Here is a 17,482-nt window from a genome sequence, read left to right on the forward strand (position 1 = left end):
GCTGATGTAGTCTCGGTGACCCTAACCCCCACTTGTGACCCTGTCATGTTTTCTCCGGGGCTCCAGAGGTTCTTTATGGCTGTAAGCAGACAAGATGACAGAGAACCGAGAGCTGAGAAAATTGGATCCTTTCCTTCTTTAATCTGCCAGTTGAGTGGCTGCCAGCGCACTGAAGCCAGTGTACGCTGGGCATACCAATCATTTTGTGCAGCATTTTTTTTGCTCGGAATTAACTGCTCATTTCATCAACCATTAATGAGGAATGTAGAGAATTCTACAAGCAATGGGTCATGGTGGTAACACCGTTCTAGCCTTCTCCATAGGCGTGAAAAGGGACAGTGTGCGAGTGGAGTGGGCACACTTCTTGGGAAAGTCTTTTTACAGATACGTAGGGGGAAAAATGTGATGAGCAATAGTGCAATAGCTTTGGTCTGCACTCTACACCTCTAAGGTGAGAGGATTCATCATGTTTTCAATGCCAAGCATTTTGAACATTTTGTGCACGCTGGAATATTTTTTTTGCCACATCAACTCTCTGCCGCTCTAAATGAAAATCCTTGACTTGATTTGTATTGTGTGCACTCTGTCTTTTCAGTAGAAAACATTTGTAGGTTTTCATGGTAATGTTTAATAAAGCAAGGCAGGCAGCTGCCGACCGCGGTCACCAGCACCCTAAGTGTGTTGTCCAGATCACTGTAATCTCTCCCGATGGGTTTCCTGGTGACAGATGGCTTTTGAAAGGAGTGGGAGAGATGGAAAGATGATGGGGAACCTGCAGAGGGAGAATGGGAGATGGACAGAGCCAGATACAGGCAGATTGGAGGTGCCCAGAAATGGAGAGAAAGAAAACATGGGAGGGAAGGAGAGACGGATGTTTCCTTTTACTGTCATAAAATGTTGTTTTGAGAGTAGATATTAAATATTGTTGATGGGCAGGGGCGTCACAAATAGGTCTGTCACGATATGACATTTTACATGACGATTAATTATCACTCAAATAATTGGCGATTAACGATTTAATTGTGTATTTGTCGTTGATAATTACATTTCTGTTTGGCTTTTAGGCTTTGAAGTTGTACATGGTAGATATGACACATAACCTAAATATACTAATACATTACTGACATATTTGACAACTTACTACTTAAAAAATAACATTGATAGTGGAAATAGCCGATCTACAAGCTCACAACGCGTTGCGATGCGACGCGTTGTGAGCTTGTAGATCTGCTATGCGACGCGTTGTGAGCTTGTAGATCGGCTATTTCACGATTATTCACGATTATGACGATTATGACAAAATAATTGCGATAATGTCAAATAATCACGATTAGACGATTATGTAATAATTGTGACAGCCCTAGTCACAAAGGGAGGAAAGTAGGACTGAGTTACTAGGGCCCAAGGTAGAGGGGCCTTAATTCTTTTATACTTTGGCTATTGAAAAATAGCAGATATACAAGCTCACAGTGCTGCCAGCTTGTAGATCTTTAAAAATCGTGAAAATGTTTGCAAATCTTTCAAGATAAGTATTTTTTAAGTGAACATTAACTCAAATTTTGCTTCTGGGGGGTCCCTGGAGCTAAATATTTTGAGATGGGGGTCCATGGCCACATATCAATTTGGGGTCCTTCACATGAAAAGGTTTGAGCACCACTGACATAGAAACTTAGGTTTTTCAAAAAAAACCTTTGAAGGATTTGAAATATTCAAAGACTTGCACAAATGTTCAAGATTTTTCAAAAATAGCAGATCTACAAGCTCACAGCGCGGCGCTGTGAGCTTGTAGATATGCTATTTTTCAATGGATATAGCACAAAATAATGCGTAATAATGCGTTCCCAGTCTAAATGGGTTAAACCCCCTTCCCCTATGAAGAATCATTCATGGGGGGCCCGCAGTGAATCCTTGTACCCAGGGCCCAGAATTTGGTGCGACACCCCTGTAGATGGGTCCTTGTCAGGGGCATAGTTCTGCCGATTTAAAATGACTCCAATACGGAACTAAAACTTCCTATGATTGGCCGCTAGTTGCGCTGTTTTCCCCCCCGGCCGATCGCAAAAAGAATTGCCCTCCATTGGATCCCATTCATTTTCCCCTTTCGTTTTCTAACCTTAATTAACATTTTCATGAATACTGTATGGTTCCTATCGCTAGTTAAAAATTGCCTTTCAATCACCATCATATTCGTTTTGTCGAAATGTGGTCCAATGTATTTTAAAATAAATGATAAAGTTGCGGGGGGCGTGGCCAACTAAACTAATACCAGCCGGCTGTGTTCTTCTTCGTGTGCTGTATTTCTGGAGGCTCCGACCACATTCTCCCATGTATCCCTGCGTTGCACGTGACCGTTGGCAGCCAATAGCATCTCTGATGCCTTTACAATTCTATGTAAGGGGTAGAAAGGGCCATTTGCGCTGCATAGAAACCAATGGCTTCGCTTCGTCCATATTTTTCTACAGTCTATGGTCCTTGTTCCGCTCTATGTCTGTGTTCACAGCCACCTATACTACTGTACTTTGCTCAGGGCCAGATGATGTTTATTGCCATGGATACCATTCCCACCAAAGCAATTGTATGGAACAAATGCGTCATGATTGAATGCCTACAATCGATCGATTATTTCTTTTTTCCATTTTCTCCTTTTCATCTTATTTGACTTTAGATAGGAGAGTAGACGCTAAGGTTAGAGGGATGGAATGAGAGCGGCGACACTTGCGACCTTACAGTATGGTCGGTGCACCAACTAATGTGTCCCACCTTGCTCCTCAGTGTTTGACACAGAAGCACAAGAGTCTGTTCTGTACTTGTCTATTTCCGTGGCCCTGAGCTTTGGCTGACATGGTTTGGCTGCCTCTTTTTTCTTTCTCCTTTAGTTTGACAAGAAAGGAACACATGAACAAATGACAAGCAATGCTAAGACTGTGACAATGTAATTTCCTTTAGCAAACAGTGATCTACAGTGTGCCAAATTCTGAATTCTAATGGCTGTATAATGCTTGTCAAGTATATTAACATGTTCAAGATATCTTTCCTCTATTAGTCTGAGCCAAGAAAGGCCTCTGCTGTAAAAAAATTGGGGCTGTTTTTTTCCCCTCAAGATTGGCTTAGTAAAAGGTCTGGTCAACATGGCTTCTCTCAGACTGTGGGTCAGTGGGGGATGTGGCATTATGCTGGGGAAAGGGGAGAACAGGGGGGTCTTTGTCTGATGGGGAGACCCCCACTATAGCTCCCACCATCCACCCTCCCTTAGCAATTTTCTTTCCTTTTTTCATAGTTGGCCCACTGACTATGACTTCATGGTATACTTTACATTCGCGACCATTTTCCAAAGCATACTACTCTACTACCCTTACATACTACCATTTATTGATCACAGTAGGTTGGCAGGAAAAGTAGATGGGGGGAGTGACGTCGGGATAGGGAGCCGAACCCGCAACATGCTGTCCGGCAGCATCAGCAGCCTAGGGGCCTGGACCGCTAGGCCAGCTGTCCAGGCCCCCACATTTTGCTTTTAATACAAACTTATTGAAATTCTACATTTCTCTGAGTGACAATTATGTTGGAGTCAAGAAGCCATGGATATTTTAATTTCATTTGTGAATATGTCTAGACCATACATGGGCAACTGGCGGCTCGGGGGCCACATGCGGCCCCAACCTTCACTGAATAGCCTGATGTCTTACGTTATTGTTGGACTGGGGATGGAAGACGGGACGTCTTGAATTAATGCGAGCAAAATCCATGGCAAACGTATTAAACCTGAAAAGGCAATTTACACAAGGCAATTCTGTGGACAGACACACAAGCTATGTGTGCATACATACACTCCACTTTGACCGCATCCATTATGATGTCTCTGAAATCAAGTTGAGGGAATGTAGCACTTATTCACCATCCCCCAGTGTATTTTGTCTCAATCACCCAGGAGTGACAGACCGTCGGGCGGAAAGCGGGCGAGAGCTAGGGACCATATCTGGGCACCGCCACCATACGCTGCGCTCCCAAACCCTTTTTGACTGCTCAGCAAAGTGGATTTAGGACGGGGGTAACAGCCCATACTTATCAAGCAGACAACCTCATTTTCTAGCACCTTGCTCCCTGCTCCCCCATTTTTGCTACTCGCCCAGCACTGTGGTTCCTATTTTTCAAAACAAACGGCGGCTCCCACACCACCAGGCCCAAATAGATTAGACTTCCGTCACTATAATGTGGTTTCTGACACCGGTTTGCTCTACCCAGAGGCACCTCTCTCTTTAACTCTGCAGCTGTGAAATGAAAACCAGCACTATTTCAGTAGCAATAAAAGGCCTGCTATTAACATATGGCATTCGTTTGTGTGCGAGCGTGCGTAACTTCTAGTGAGCTATACTTTGTCTTGCCTAGTAAGTTGTGCAAGACTAAACATCCATATTGATGAGCGGAGCGAAAAACAAGTGTTTCAAATATAAAAATCCAAACTCGGTGTTCTCCGCTTCCTGATTGAATTCTCCTCTCGCTGTTTTTAACAAACCTTGGTTTATTTCATCCATTCCACATCCTGAAAGCCTATGCCTTTCTGTCACTGAGTAGTTCAATAGACTACATTCTTTATGTGGGTATTCCTCAGGGAACCTTTCCAGGCAAGTTGAACTTTCCTTGTAACTTGCTATTTTACAGGCAGGAAGTCAAACTTTAGAATACCATAGAAGCTCACTGCTGTATCATTTTATAATCGTTATTCGTTAGATTGTATTTCTGATGTTGAATCTGTGATTCTGTGCTTTTCAACAACTGTAATAGGTGTGGTATTTTGATTTGTTCTTATTAATGGTTCCCAAAATATTGAATTTCTGCGTATAATATTATACAGGGCTCCCCAGATATTTTGACGAAACTGGTAAGGATGTAGTTTCATACTTGTATTGATTTGGCCTGGCTGTAATTCTTACAGGGCCAACTAAAGGTGTAAACAAGTTGGGGAGAAGTTAAGAACGGTGTTTCTCCCCTGAACACCTTGTTTTCTCCATACATTATGAATTTACATTCTAGTCACGAAATAACCTGTATCCTTGACCAAAATGTATTTTTACAGTGTGTGGCTCCTCTGCCATCTATCAGACAGTATGTCTGTACTGTATATCTGTGAGTCCAGAGTTAAACTCTAAATCATAAAAATGTCCTTAAAGTACCAAAAGTAAAACTACTGAAAATGGTTGAAAATAGCACATCTACAAGCTCACAATGCGTCACAAGCTTGTCAATCTGGCAAGCCATCGTCAAAGAAAGGGGAACGCCCACTCGGTCTGTACCTCTTCCTTTGAAATGAATCAGAAGCGTAAGCGATCGTGACTCTGTCTCGACTCTCGAGAGAATGCAAGCTTGTAGATCGGCTATTTTCAAATAGCCCATGTATAAAATAGAGCTGAAGTGGTTATGTATGTTTTATAATATAATAATTTAAAGCTGCAAAGTATCTAAATTAGTAACTAAAGTTTTCAAATAATTCTAAAAGTACCATATTTTCCTCTAAAATGTAGTGAAGTAAAAGTATTGACATTTGGAAATGCTCCAGTAAAGTAAAAGTACCTCAAAATTGTACTTAAGTACAGTACTTGAGTAAATGTACTTAGTTACTTTACACCACTGCCAATCAGCACCACATTTATTGTGTACAGTACACTTCCGGTTGGCCACAGACTTCCACAATATTTATTTCATAATGTGTTTTTGGAAATATTTTATTTTATAAGAATGGAAGAAAATGGGTCTCAGGAAACCATGGCCAAATTTGGAGTCGTACAACATCATAGATACACTATGTCATAGACTGCTGATGGCTGTTTTAACGATTCCGCTTCCTATACGATTCCCTCATAACGGTCCGATTTCTTAACGGTTCCCTTTAACGATTCCTATAGGAGGTTCCAAATTAAACCTTTCGGGAGGACTGCAACTCTGTATTCTCAAAGCAATGTCTCCTTCCTTGAGGTGATGCAAACACAATTAATTAAACTTTGATGAGAAGAAAATGTTTGAGCGTTGCATAGCCATCAAGCTACCTTACCAAACAACCTTTCATGTTTATTTACATTAGATTTTTGTGTTTGGCAGTATGTAGAACAGCGGTAACAACATTACTAAAACATCGTCATTCTACATATTGTGTTCATTAATATTTCACGCTGTTTAACAAATAGCACATTAGGACTTGGCTCATACAACGTTTTTTTCAGTTGTGAGATTTTATTTAGCTTTAATCCATGAGAATGGCTGTAGACCCCCTTGTGGCTTTAAGGCCTAGAATTATTGAATGCTTTAACCAGTGAAAATGCTGCGAGCTTGTAGATCTGCTATTTTTGAAAAAGTCGTGAAAATGTGTGCAAATCTTTGAATATGTGTATTTTCAAAGCGAACGTTTGTAACTCAAATTTTGCTTCTGGATGGTCCCTGGGAACGAAATATTTTGAGATGGGCAGGGGTGAGATGCCGTGGGCTCGGTTGGGCTCGGCGAGCCCAGACTTATTTAGCTGCACACACGCGCGCCTCACATGCACGCACATGAATCATCACGTCACAAATTTAGAGGGGCACACCACTGGAGATGGGGGTCCGTGGTCAAATAAATATCAGTTTGGGGGTCCTTCACATGAAAAGGTTTGAGAACATTGTGGTCTCTCAAGAACAGACTAACTGAGCTCCATGAAAAGGAACTTTTCTTTGACGATGGTTGGCCAGATTGCTGACATATAGAAGCATAGGTTTTTCAAAAAATCTTAGAAGGATTCAAGACACTCATAGAATCGGGTCAAAATTCGAATTTTCACGATTTATCAAAAATAGCAGATCTACAAGCTCGCAGCGCGGCTGTGAGCTTGTATATCTGCTATTTTTCAATAGTTAAAGCATAAAATAATGATACACAGTAATGTGTACCCGTTCTAAATGGGTGGTGGCAGATTTGGGCCTGGAAGCTGAGCACACACACCCCTGCCTATACTGTTCCAGCAAAAGCAGAGATGATTGTTATGGTGCCGCCGCCGGCACGCAGGACTACCACGTTCCTCCTGCTCCACACTGGTCTCTCTCCATCTGTTGTGCACGGAGAAATACCTTTGCTGGTGTTCTGTCCACAGTCTCTACCCAATAGTACACACTTGGCAGCACTATATGTATTGATTTCCTGAACATCAACCACTTGCTGCAGTTTGACCAACATTTAAAACCACATTCTTGGCACCGGGGTGGATTAGAAGAAGAGTAACACCTGAACTGAATTGTTTGATTTCACTTTTCTGCCTTTAGGGTTGTTGTTTTTTACGGCGTGGCTCTGCAAGAGGATAAACGTGCGTGTGTGAGACCGTGAGCCAGTCGCACAGTGATGCTTGGCCGCAAACCGATGTGCAACTGCTGTGTTCAATGAAATCTTTGACAAGGGGGTTAACAACAGGTGGAGTTGGCAGTTAGTTTCTGTTTCTAGCTTTAAATCTCATGTCTAAGACGACATAGAATATCTTGAAATCGTTCGCTATACAAAATAAATTGGACACATTAAATCATACAAGATAGCTGTGTGTGTGTGTGTGTGTGTGTGTGTGTGTGTGTGTGTGTGTGTGTGTGTGTGTGTGTGTGTGTGTGTGTGTGTGTGTGTGTGTGTGTGTGTGTGTGTGTGTGTGTGTGTGTGTGTGTGTGTGTGTGTGTGTGTGTGTGCGCTGCAGTGTGTCGCAACGCAAACCCTTCATTCAGTGTGCCCTCCTTTTTTCTGTCTCACCCCCTCTCCCTATTTAGCGACTGTGTTACTTTAGATTTGGACCACATTATTTTATACTTTAGTTATAAAAAATCATGAACATTTGTGCAAATCTTTGAATATACAGTATATATATACACTGTATATTTTTAAAGCAGACTTTTATAACTCAAATCTTTGCCTCTCATCAGGATCCCTGGAACAACACATTTTGAGATGGGGGGTCCGCGGCCAAATACATATAATTTTGGGGGGTCCTTGACATGAAAAATGTCAAGAACCACTGATGATAGAAACGACCCCCCTTGTCGTAGATTCCGCCTCAGGTCTTAATGGGTTAACTTACATCTTAGGACAAGCCATCCTCTTCATGCAACACATATTGTGCCGTGAAAGTTGCCAACCATATTGGTCCTACTGGGACACGATGAGATCTAAGGTAACCCGATGGCCAAAAGTAGCTATGGGCTTCTAGGACTCCAAGTTGCTAATTGGTGTGACCTGGTTGCTTTAGACGGCCACAGAGGTGCCGAGGTCCAACAGTGGGCCAAGACAGATTGAGGGCACTCCCGGTTCCTCTTAAACTCATTCTAGCCTTCTCTGTAAATTTATTTTTGGAAGAATAACAGCTCTTCAGCTTGAGATATGGGAGGCAGTTTAGTTGGGACTGCTAGGGTAACCTGCGATCCGGAACCGGAGGAAACCGGAGCCAACATTGAGGAACCAGGAATCGGTTCCATTACATTTGGAGCCAGGCACGTGCACACACAGACATCAAAGGGGGCTTGAGCCCCTGCCCGTTTTATCCATCTGTAAAAAGTGCCCTCTCTCCAGTCCATGAATGCAGTTTTCACTATGGTGAAAGAAATGCAAATGCCCTCTTTCTATAACATATCCTGATCGTGTCCAAACTCTCCTGAACTTGAATGCAGCATCTTATGTTGAAAGAATTGTCCTCTCTTTGTAGAAATCCATGTCGTTACGCAACATCTCCAGAATTGACTTTTTTGCTTAGTTCAGTGTGGTATCAAGCACCGAAAATAGCCGACCTCCAAGCTCACAACGCGTCGCATATTATATATTTTCAAGGACCACCATAAAGTGTACAAATGAAACCAAATGGACCTGTAAGCAGGTTTCATTCGTACACTCAGTGTTACAGACCTGTAAAGGGTCAATTTGGTTCCCTTTGTACACTAAAGAGTTACAAACCTCCATTTGGAACCCACTATCGCTAAAAGCAACCGTTAAGCAATCGGACCGTTAAGAGCGAAGGAATCATTAGAAACAAGAGGGAACCAACCCTAGTTGCGACTGTCTTCTATTTCTTGCCCTGGATGGAGCAAATATTTACGTAGTTCAGCGGTTCAATTAAGACCCTGCTTTGTAATTGTTGGCATTTCCAAGTTCATCCACTGCTGTGAGGAAGGCGTCATCGGATTGCAACTGCAATAAGTGTTCTACATACAGTACCTCTAATATACTGCATAGCATGCATTACATTATCTCTTTCTTTAGATCTTACACTAGGGATTTCATTTGTTACCTCGGGATAGAGAAAAGAAGTTAAATATCTCAACCGTAGATGAAGCCTCTCTTGCTTGTACTCTCTCTCTCTCTTTCTTCCCCTCTTCCCTCTCTCTCTCTCCCCCTCTTCCCCCTCCCCTCTCTCTGTATTTATCGCTCTTCCCCCTCCTCTCTCTCTATTTACCTTTCTCTATCTCTTTTTTCCCTTCTTCCTTTTCGTTCTCCCTTTTCCCTTGAGGTGTGCCATTTCCTTGGAACATAGCGGGCATATTTTAAACTACATTTAACATTCAGCCACTTATTTTACTCTATTCGATGCATTATTAAAATACCTTCAGACCCCCCCCTTAATTATTTCACTAGCTCTCCCTTTCCCCGGCGGAACTGATAATTGGTGTTATTTATCTAAACAATACCACGATGTGACTCTTAGGGTGGGAGCGGTTGAATAATGGATGAGGACAAATGCAAAGCAATTGCACTTACTCAAAGACTTGTGCACTATCCTTGTCAGTGAGATTTGCCATTTACATTTGCAAAATGGCCACCAAAGTATTAAATGCTTCACTGTTTTCTTATAATAAAGCTGGAAATGATATTCGCTTGTACACTACTCGGAGAGCAAGAGAGAGAGAGAGAGAGGGGAGAGAGACGTGAAAGGAGCAATGCAATGTAATTCTCTGAGTCCGATTTGGTTAAATTAGTTAGGACTAGAATCAGTCAAAAGCCGACAAGTTTTATCAAGGCGAATCGACTTAGCAAACATTATCTCTGTTCTATTTTTTACAGGACCCAACTTAGTGTAGGCTGTTTTATTTCTTCTGTAGGCAGTCTTTTGTCTTTTCTGCTTTTATTGATAGATGAAAGTGAAGTTTGACAGGAAAGATGGAGAGAGAGACGGAGAGAAACACACAGGACTCGATCCCACGTCCCGCCGTCAGGCCTCTTTAGAGCCCAGGTGCCCGGACCGCTACGCCAGCTGTCCGGGCCCTGTAGGCTGTTGACAGGATGAATGCCCTGACATTTAATTCATATTAAGAACACTAGACCTTACCCGTTTGAAGATATGTGCTCCAATATATGTGCAGAGTGTGGGTTATGGAGAAAGTAACTGTAACTGGTGCGTGCGTGAGAATGCGCTTGCTCTACATAATTTTGCCATACCCGTCGGAAGATAAGACACACATCAAATGCACCCGGTGCATGAGTGACCCGTGCATGCAGGCAAACCACATGAGAGAGAGAGAGAGAGAGAGAGAGAGAGAGAGAGAGAGAGAGAGAGAGAGAGAGAGAGAGAGAGAGAGAGAGAGAGAGAGAGAGAGAGAGAGAGAGAGACTGCAGAACTGTGAGATTGGTGGGTGTGGGGTTACAGATCCCATGGCCTGGAGGAACGGACCGTTGCCCTGACAACAGGCTGAAGTTGAGTTGAACAGAAGTGGTATTAAAACGCGAATAAATAGCTTGAATTTGGTGAAAATGGAAATCGGGCTCCGTCAGCCTCTGTCTAATGCTAATGGCCAATGAAAAATGTGAAAATTGGGATCAGTTGCTGAAGAGATAAAGGTAGAAATGCATTTGTGACTGACCTACGACTGAGCGATCTCTAAAATTATATGTAGGATGTAATTGTAACGTCACAATTATAAGTAGATAAATCCAACAGCCATGTTTAGCCATAGCGAAATGTATTTGTAAATGACTCAAATTTGGAGAACTCTCGTCTGGCATAATGTGCACCCCACCTTTCAATAGTTGGTTGAATCCACCTCCACACATTGCTGTAGAATATGATTGAATCAAATGAGAGCAGAGGATACAGCGATGAACTAACTACAGTATTGACCGTAGGTTCGCCAGTACATTAGTCATGAACGGCAGTCGTTCCTTCCTATCAGACTTTATTGGTTGTGGTTTCTTTTGGATTAGTTGGAATAGAGATAGATATTAAAGGGGAAGACCACCCATTTTCAATTGAACTATGTCATTATAATATACCTTAGAGGAGTTGTGTGGAAATGCCTAGAACTGGAGGATTGATTTTGGGGTTTGTATTGTAAAGTACAACTTGATTACATCACAGCGTTGTACTTTACAATCAAACCCCAAAATCAATCCTCCAGTTCTAGGCAACACAGAAGAGGGGGATCTTTTTTTCTATTTCCACACAACTCCTCCAAGTTATATTATTGACATAGTTCAATATTGAAAATGGGTGGTCTTCCCTTTAAGGCCCACTGGCCTAGAAGTACTATTAAACCCTCCCAGCCAGCAGAACACACGTTCCACTTGCCCACTCTGGCCAGTAGAATGAATGCATTCAAAATGAAAACACCTGATTTCACTTCATTTTCCTGTGGTACTGGTGTTTTGTAATGTCTTTTTTTGTTTGTTAATGAAATCGTCTTGTTAATAACGCTCAGTTGTCTGAAAGGCAGAGGCATCTGAAGTCCACTGTTCGATCCTGCCAGCGCAGTGCGTTCCCAGCAGCCTGCACAGACAGAGCAGTGTTTCTTTCATGTTGCCTTGTGTTAATGTGTTGAAATAGTTACATGGTGACTTAAATCAATTTACTGTTGCGTCTTATTGGTTCAGTTTTTATAAAGAGAGGATCAATTCTTCACCATTATTTGTTGATTCAAAAGTAATGTTCCTGGGCCAGTAGCTATAATGGTGGGGCCAGTGATCTTCAAAAGTCACTGCCCTATAATCTCTGGACAACTGAATCTCCATATATGCCTATATACTGTATAGGCATATCAGATTTGTTTATGGTTTTGTCTAAGTCATAGTGACATGCCTGTATGCCTATGGATGTATCTGGTTTGTTTACGGTTATGTCGAGTCAGAGTGACATGGCCGTGGTCTTGGGATATGGGGTTTGTTTATTGTTATGTGTATTATAATTTATTGTTAGTGATGTCAGAGGTCCCCCCCATTAGCCAGTTTTGTGGCCAAAACCTGTGTGGTTCCTGTAATTGTGGATGTTCATTTTCAAGTAAAACAAATACTGCCCATCAAGGGGAACTAGACCACTCACATTTCCAGATGTTTTGAGTAGGAACACAGGACTGACTGTGAATGAACTTGGTGTGGCAATGAGCAACAGAGTCCAGTGGAAGCAGCCTGTGTCGCAGATCTCGAGGGCGCTCGAAAAACAAATATAAAATGTGCCATTGAAATGACGGCTAGATTTGTGGCGTCAATAAAAAAAGCAACTAATCCCTATGGTATGGTACATCCTCCCCACAATGAAAACATCACCACTGATTTACAATCCTACAGAGGGCACGACGCCAACTCACCCCTAACCCTAGGGGTGGGCGATATGGTGATAGTTATTGTTGAGACGATACAATGTCTCCACAATATGCCTTTTTAGAGGTCATATCGTATATATCGTGATACAATTGAGGGAGCCATGTAAAAAATCCTGTTTAATCGTTAATACAGAGATTCATTGCAGAATTCAATTTAAACCTGCATTTTGGTCTAAATCAGCAGTTCTCAAACTTTAAAATGTCAAGGTCTCCACTTAACTCTGACCGTATACAAATGTATACGGTCAGAGTTACATACTTTAGACCTCCCAAAAGGAACCCAGAGAGTCTAGTTTTTGTCAAGTAACTTGAAAAATAACCATAAAAACCAACGTGAAAAAGAATCGTGATAAAATCGTTTATAGTGATACATCTTGGGAAAATATCGTGATATTGTATTTTTCCGTATCGCCCACCCCTACCTAACCCTCTCGTCTCTCTCCTCTCGTCCTCCCTCCTCCAGCTACGACGACGGCGCAGCCCTTCAGCCCGTTCTGGTTCACGGCGGAGCCCCAGGACATGCTGGCGGTGCGCGGCGGCCCCGCGCTGCTCAACTGCTCGGCCCACAGCGACGAGGCCACGCCGGCGCGCGTGGAGTGGAAGAAGGACGGCACCTTCATGAGCCTGGTGTCGGACGAGCGGCGGCGGGTGCTGCCCGACGGCTCGTTGCTCATCGCGCAGGTGGTGCACTCCAAGCACAACAAGCCCGACGAGGGCACCTACCAGTGCGTCGCCACCATCGACAACCTGGGCTCCATCTCCAGCCGGACGGCACGCCTCTCCGTAGCGGGTAAGAAAGAAGAAGAGCATGTGGAATTGGTTCCCAGAACCTGAATACCCATTAAGACCTGGAATTGTTCTATGCTTTGGCTGTTGAAAAATAGCAGATATACAAGCTCACAGCACGGCACCGAGTGCCGCGCTGCAAGCTTGTAGACCTTCTATTTTTGAAAAGGAGTGAAAATGTGTGTCAACCTTTGAATATATGTATTTTTAGAGCGAACATTTGTAACTCAAATTTTGCTTCTGGGGGTCCCTGGAACTAAATATTTTGAGATGGGGGGTCGGTGGCCAAATACATATCATTTTGGGGGTCCTTGACATGAAAAAGTTTGAGCGCCACTGACATAGAAACATAGGTTTTTCAAAAAACATTATAAGGATTTAGAAGACACGACAATATTCAAAGCCTTGCACAAATTGTCATGATTTTTCCAAAAATAGCAGATCTACAAGATCTAATAGTTAAAGCATAAAATAAAGCGTAATAATGCGTTCCAGGCCTAAATGGGTAAGTTTTGGTATCTTGGAGCTTCTCTCAACCTGGGAAACCGTGTTGGGGGAAAGTCCCAAACACGGCGTGTTGATGGAAATGGAAAGCAGTGGTTCTCAACCTGTGGGTCAGGACCCCCAGGGGGGTAAAAATGGTCAACATTGGTCAAATTGTCAAAAAATATTTAACAAAGAGGCGTCACAGTAGTCAATAATAAATGTAATGCCTCAACTCCTACTGTACATTCCAAGTGCTTATCAGGGTGGGGGGTCCCCAGTTCAAATATGACTATTTTGGGGGGGTAACAGCCTTAAAAGGTTGAGAACCACTGCTGTAATGTAGCTTCCACTGTATGAATCTATATACCAAAGGGGTCTGTTTTTCCAGGCCTACAGTACAGTACAATGTGACCTTGTTCTGCTCTGGGAGCAGCAAGTGGTGCGGGATTATTAGGAGTTTGGAGTCCAGTCACACCACTAAATTCAATTTGCAGGCAATGGAACAGCAGCATTTCTGTGTGCTTTCTTTCCACTCTATGGCACTGCTCTGCCAGAGAGAGAGAGAGAGAGAGAGAGAGAGAGAGAGAGAGAGAGAGAGAGAGAGAGAGAGAGAGAGAGAGAGAGAGTTCTTTGACAATAGGCTAGTCAAGTACAATCCTCTGCTTCTCAGATAGTGGCCTGTGTGAAGTTGCACTTCTTTTACTCTCTTTTCTTATTGCTGTGTTTCTTGTCAGCATCGTTTCCCCATTATGAGAAAAAGAGCCAACATTATTACCATTCAAGAGCTTGGCAAGATCCTTCTTTCCTCTTAAGAGAGGCAGAAAACAGTGCTCCTCACTTTCACATTGTTATACACTGTACACATCCCTGGTTTTCATGTTACAACGGGGGACTTTAGTTTCAAGGCAGGAGACACCACCTTAGATGATTTCCTTTCCTTTTTTTTTACTGGGGGACGATACAAAGCCAAGGTATATGTGTTTGGTATTATGAGAGCTTAATAGGTTTACCCTTTTTCATATTAACTGTCCTACTGCCAGATGTTGTTATTTATTTATTGGGGCTGGTGCCAGCAAAAAGCAGCTTACCTTTGCGATGTTATAGAAAATTATCTATTGGTTCTTTCTAAACTAATTCATTTTACAATGGAAGCCTTATGCAAGAATTAATGTGAATTTGGCCGCTCCGGTTGCCATACATTCAGAGCATAGAAATGCATAATCTAGCTCAGGTCCACAGAAAACAGCCAGGAAGTGATTTGGGACTCCATTATTGCTTACAGTCATCAGACGAGGTAAAAAAAACGAGACAAATTGGCAACGCGCCGCCGTCAAAATTGGGGCGAATGGGAATGTCCAAAGCAGTAAAAGAGTTAATTGAACAATGTTCTAAGATATTTTCCGCCGGCACACATTCAATTAGTGCTTAATTTATTGACGGCGGTAATAGTAGATAATTATGTGTGTGTGTGCGCAAGCTCCGCTTCCTCGGCTCATCCTTTACCCCGTCAGACACGGGCCGACCTCATGATCACCATGGGAAATCTACTGACCTTAAGGTCATTTTAACACATCAATATCACAGCCAACCAGAGCAAATCTTCACTTGGTGTGTGTGTGTGTGTGTGTGTGTGTGTGTGTGTGTGTGTGTGTGTGTGTGTGTGTGTGTGTGTGTGTGTGTGTTAGTGTGTGTTAGTGTGTGTGTGTGTGTGTGTGTGTGTGTGTGTGTGTGTGTGTGTGTGTGTTTGCGTGGGTGCGGCGCGCACCCCTTTGAAGTTAATTCAAGTGGACCTTGTTGGTACACACAGTTGTGCCTGGCTCTCCATCAATGACTGTCACAGAAGCCTGATTCATGTTTAATGCAGACGGGACTCGTGTGGGTTGCTGTTGCCGAAATGAGCTCTCAAACAGCCTCGCGACCAATCGGATCTGCCTACGGGACGCTGGATTCAATCAATTCTGACTTAGAGCGAGAAGCGAGAGAAAACCATTCGGCGCACGCACACAATTCACAAGAGATGACTAACGTAACGTCATACTTAAACATGGCGAGCAGCATGCAATGCACACTTGTGTCGTGTCATACGACACACACACACACACACACACACACACACACACACACACACACACACACACACACACACACACACACACACACACACACACGCGTCCCCAGCATGCTGGCAGGTGGCCAATAAAAAGGTTAATTGCGGCGTGGAGGGAGCAGGGCCATTAGGCCACCGTTCCACCTCAGGAACGATGATGTAGGCGGGGCGGAGCCAGGGACCCTGGGCGTGACCTCTTAGACATAATGGCTTGTCCGGTTAGCGTGGTGCACGCAGGGAACGGTCGGGGGGGTAATAATAATAATAGGATTGATTACTGCGGGACGTGTTCCCCCTAGTTATTTTATATAGAACAGGGGTCTTCAGGCCAAGGCCCCCTTAGCTAAGAGAGATGATGATGCAGGGACCCCCACACCACTACATATTGTATAACGTCATGTTGCAGATTAAACCTTTTCTTAGATTTCATAGATCAGATGGCTTCATTGACTTGTTTGATGGTACTGTCATCAGTGTTGGATTTGTGTTAATGTGTATTTTCCTGGTGGTCCGCGGAGGTATTGAATTGAAGGTTGTCCCTGGACCCTGGCCATGCATTCAGAAAAAAAAAATATATATATATTAGTATTTTACTTGTATTTGCTGCTCTTCTTTCTTGTTTGCCTGTGATATAATATTTTGAGAGTAGAATTGGCTGTCCTGTTTGGTCCAGAGGAAAAAAATAATCAAAAAATACTTTAGTTAGTTGATGTATTCAAATGTGGCTGTAGCCAACGGGGCTGTTAAGTCTGACATCATTTTGTAGGCAGAGGAGAACTTTTGGGGCCAAAAGCGCCCGTGAATCTTTTTACTATTTTTACGATTTACACATTTTTCTTCTCTTTGTTGTTGAAAGGAAAGTGGTAGAATTATACTTTAGTCGTTATTTTTGTCTCGGATCTGTTGAAATAGCGAGGGACAGATATTGATAATAAATCTGTTTGGAGGTCTGACTACAAAATGATGTCACAGCTTAAAAGCCCCACAACAATGTTGTGCGTCTTGCCAAACGATATCCCTGCTCTTTACTGGTAATAAAATGCCTTGAAAACTGACACTAGTGGTGGTCCCCCCCCCCCCCCCCCCCGGTTGCTGTTAGTCAGGATGGTGGTCCCTGGGTCAAAATCAGTTGAAAACCACTGCCCTATCTACAGGACAAGCTGCTTGTAGATCTGCTTTTTTCAGTGTTCCCACCAGGAAAGGAATTCTAGGGTTCAAGTGGTTAATGTAACTCTGAGGACCCCTTAGGGGTCCCGGACCCCCTGTTGAAGACCCCGCTCACTACCATCATCGATACTCCTCTCCTCTTCTCTTCATTCTCACTCTCTTTATTTCCATGGATTTGTTCTTTCACCCCCTTTCTACTCTGTGTTTATTTTCTGTCTTCTCACTCTTGTCATCCACTCGGCGTGTGCGCGCGCGTGTAGTACATGAGATAGCAGAGAAACATTCAGAGACACAGGGGGAGGGGAGAGTGGCTTAGCCGGCCCGGGCGTGAGTTTATGTATTCAGCTTGAGTCTCGGTGAGAG

The 17,482-nt window shown here is 43.2% G+C and overlaps 1 protein-coding gene across 4 annotated transcripts in view; it reads left to right on the forward strand.

The window, feature by feature from the left end:
- Positions 1-17,482, forward strand: part of LOC308289003 (neogenin-like) — a 232,735-nt gene that overhangs the window by 77,548 nt on the left and 137,705 nt on the right. For all 4 annotated transcript variants that reach the window (XM_080730503.1, XM_080730504.1, XM_080730505.1 and 1 more), the window contains exon 2: positions 13,037-13,363. In XM_080730503.1, coding sequence (XP_080586629.1) covers positions 13,037-13,363 — 327 coding nt within the window. The remainder of the gene's footprint in view (positions 1-13,036; positions 13,364-17,482) is intronic.

The sequence above is a fragment of the Nannobrachium achirus genome (genome assembly GCF_963921795.1).
Source record: "Nannobrachium achirus genome assembly, chromosome: 7".
In the NCBI taxonomy this organism is placed as follows: domain Eukaryota; kingdom Metazoa; phylum Chordata; class Actinopteri; order Myctophiformes; family Myctophidae; genus Nannobrachium; species Nannobrachium achirus.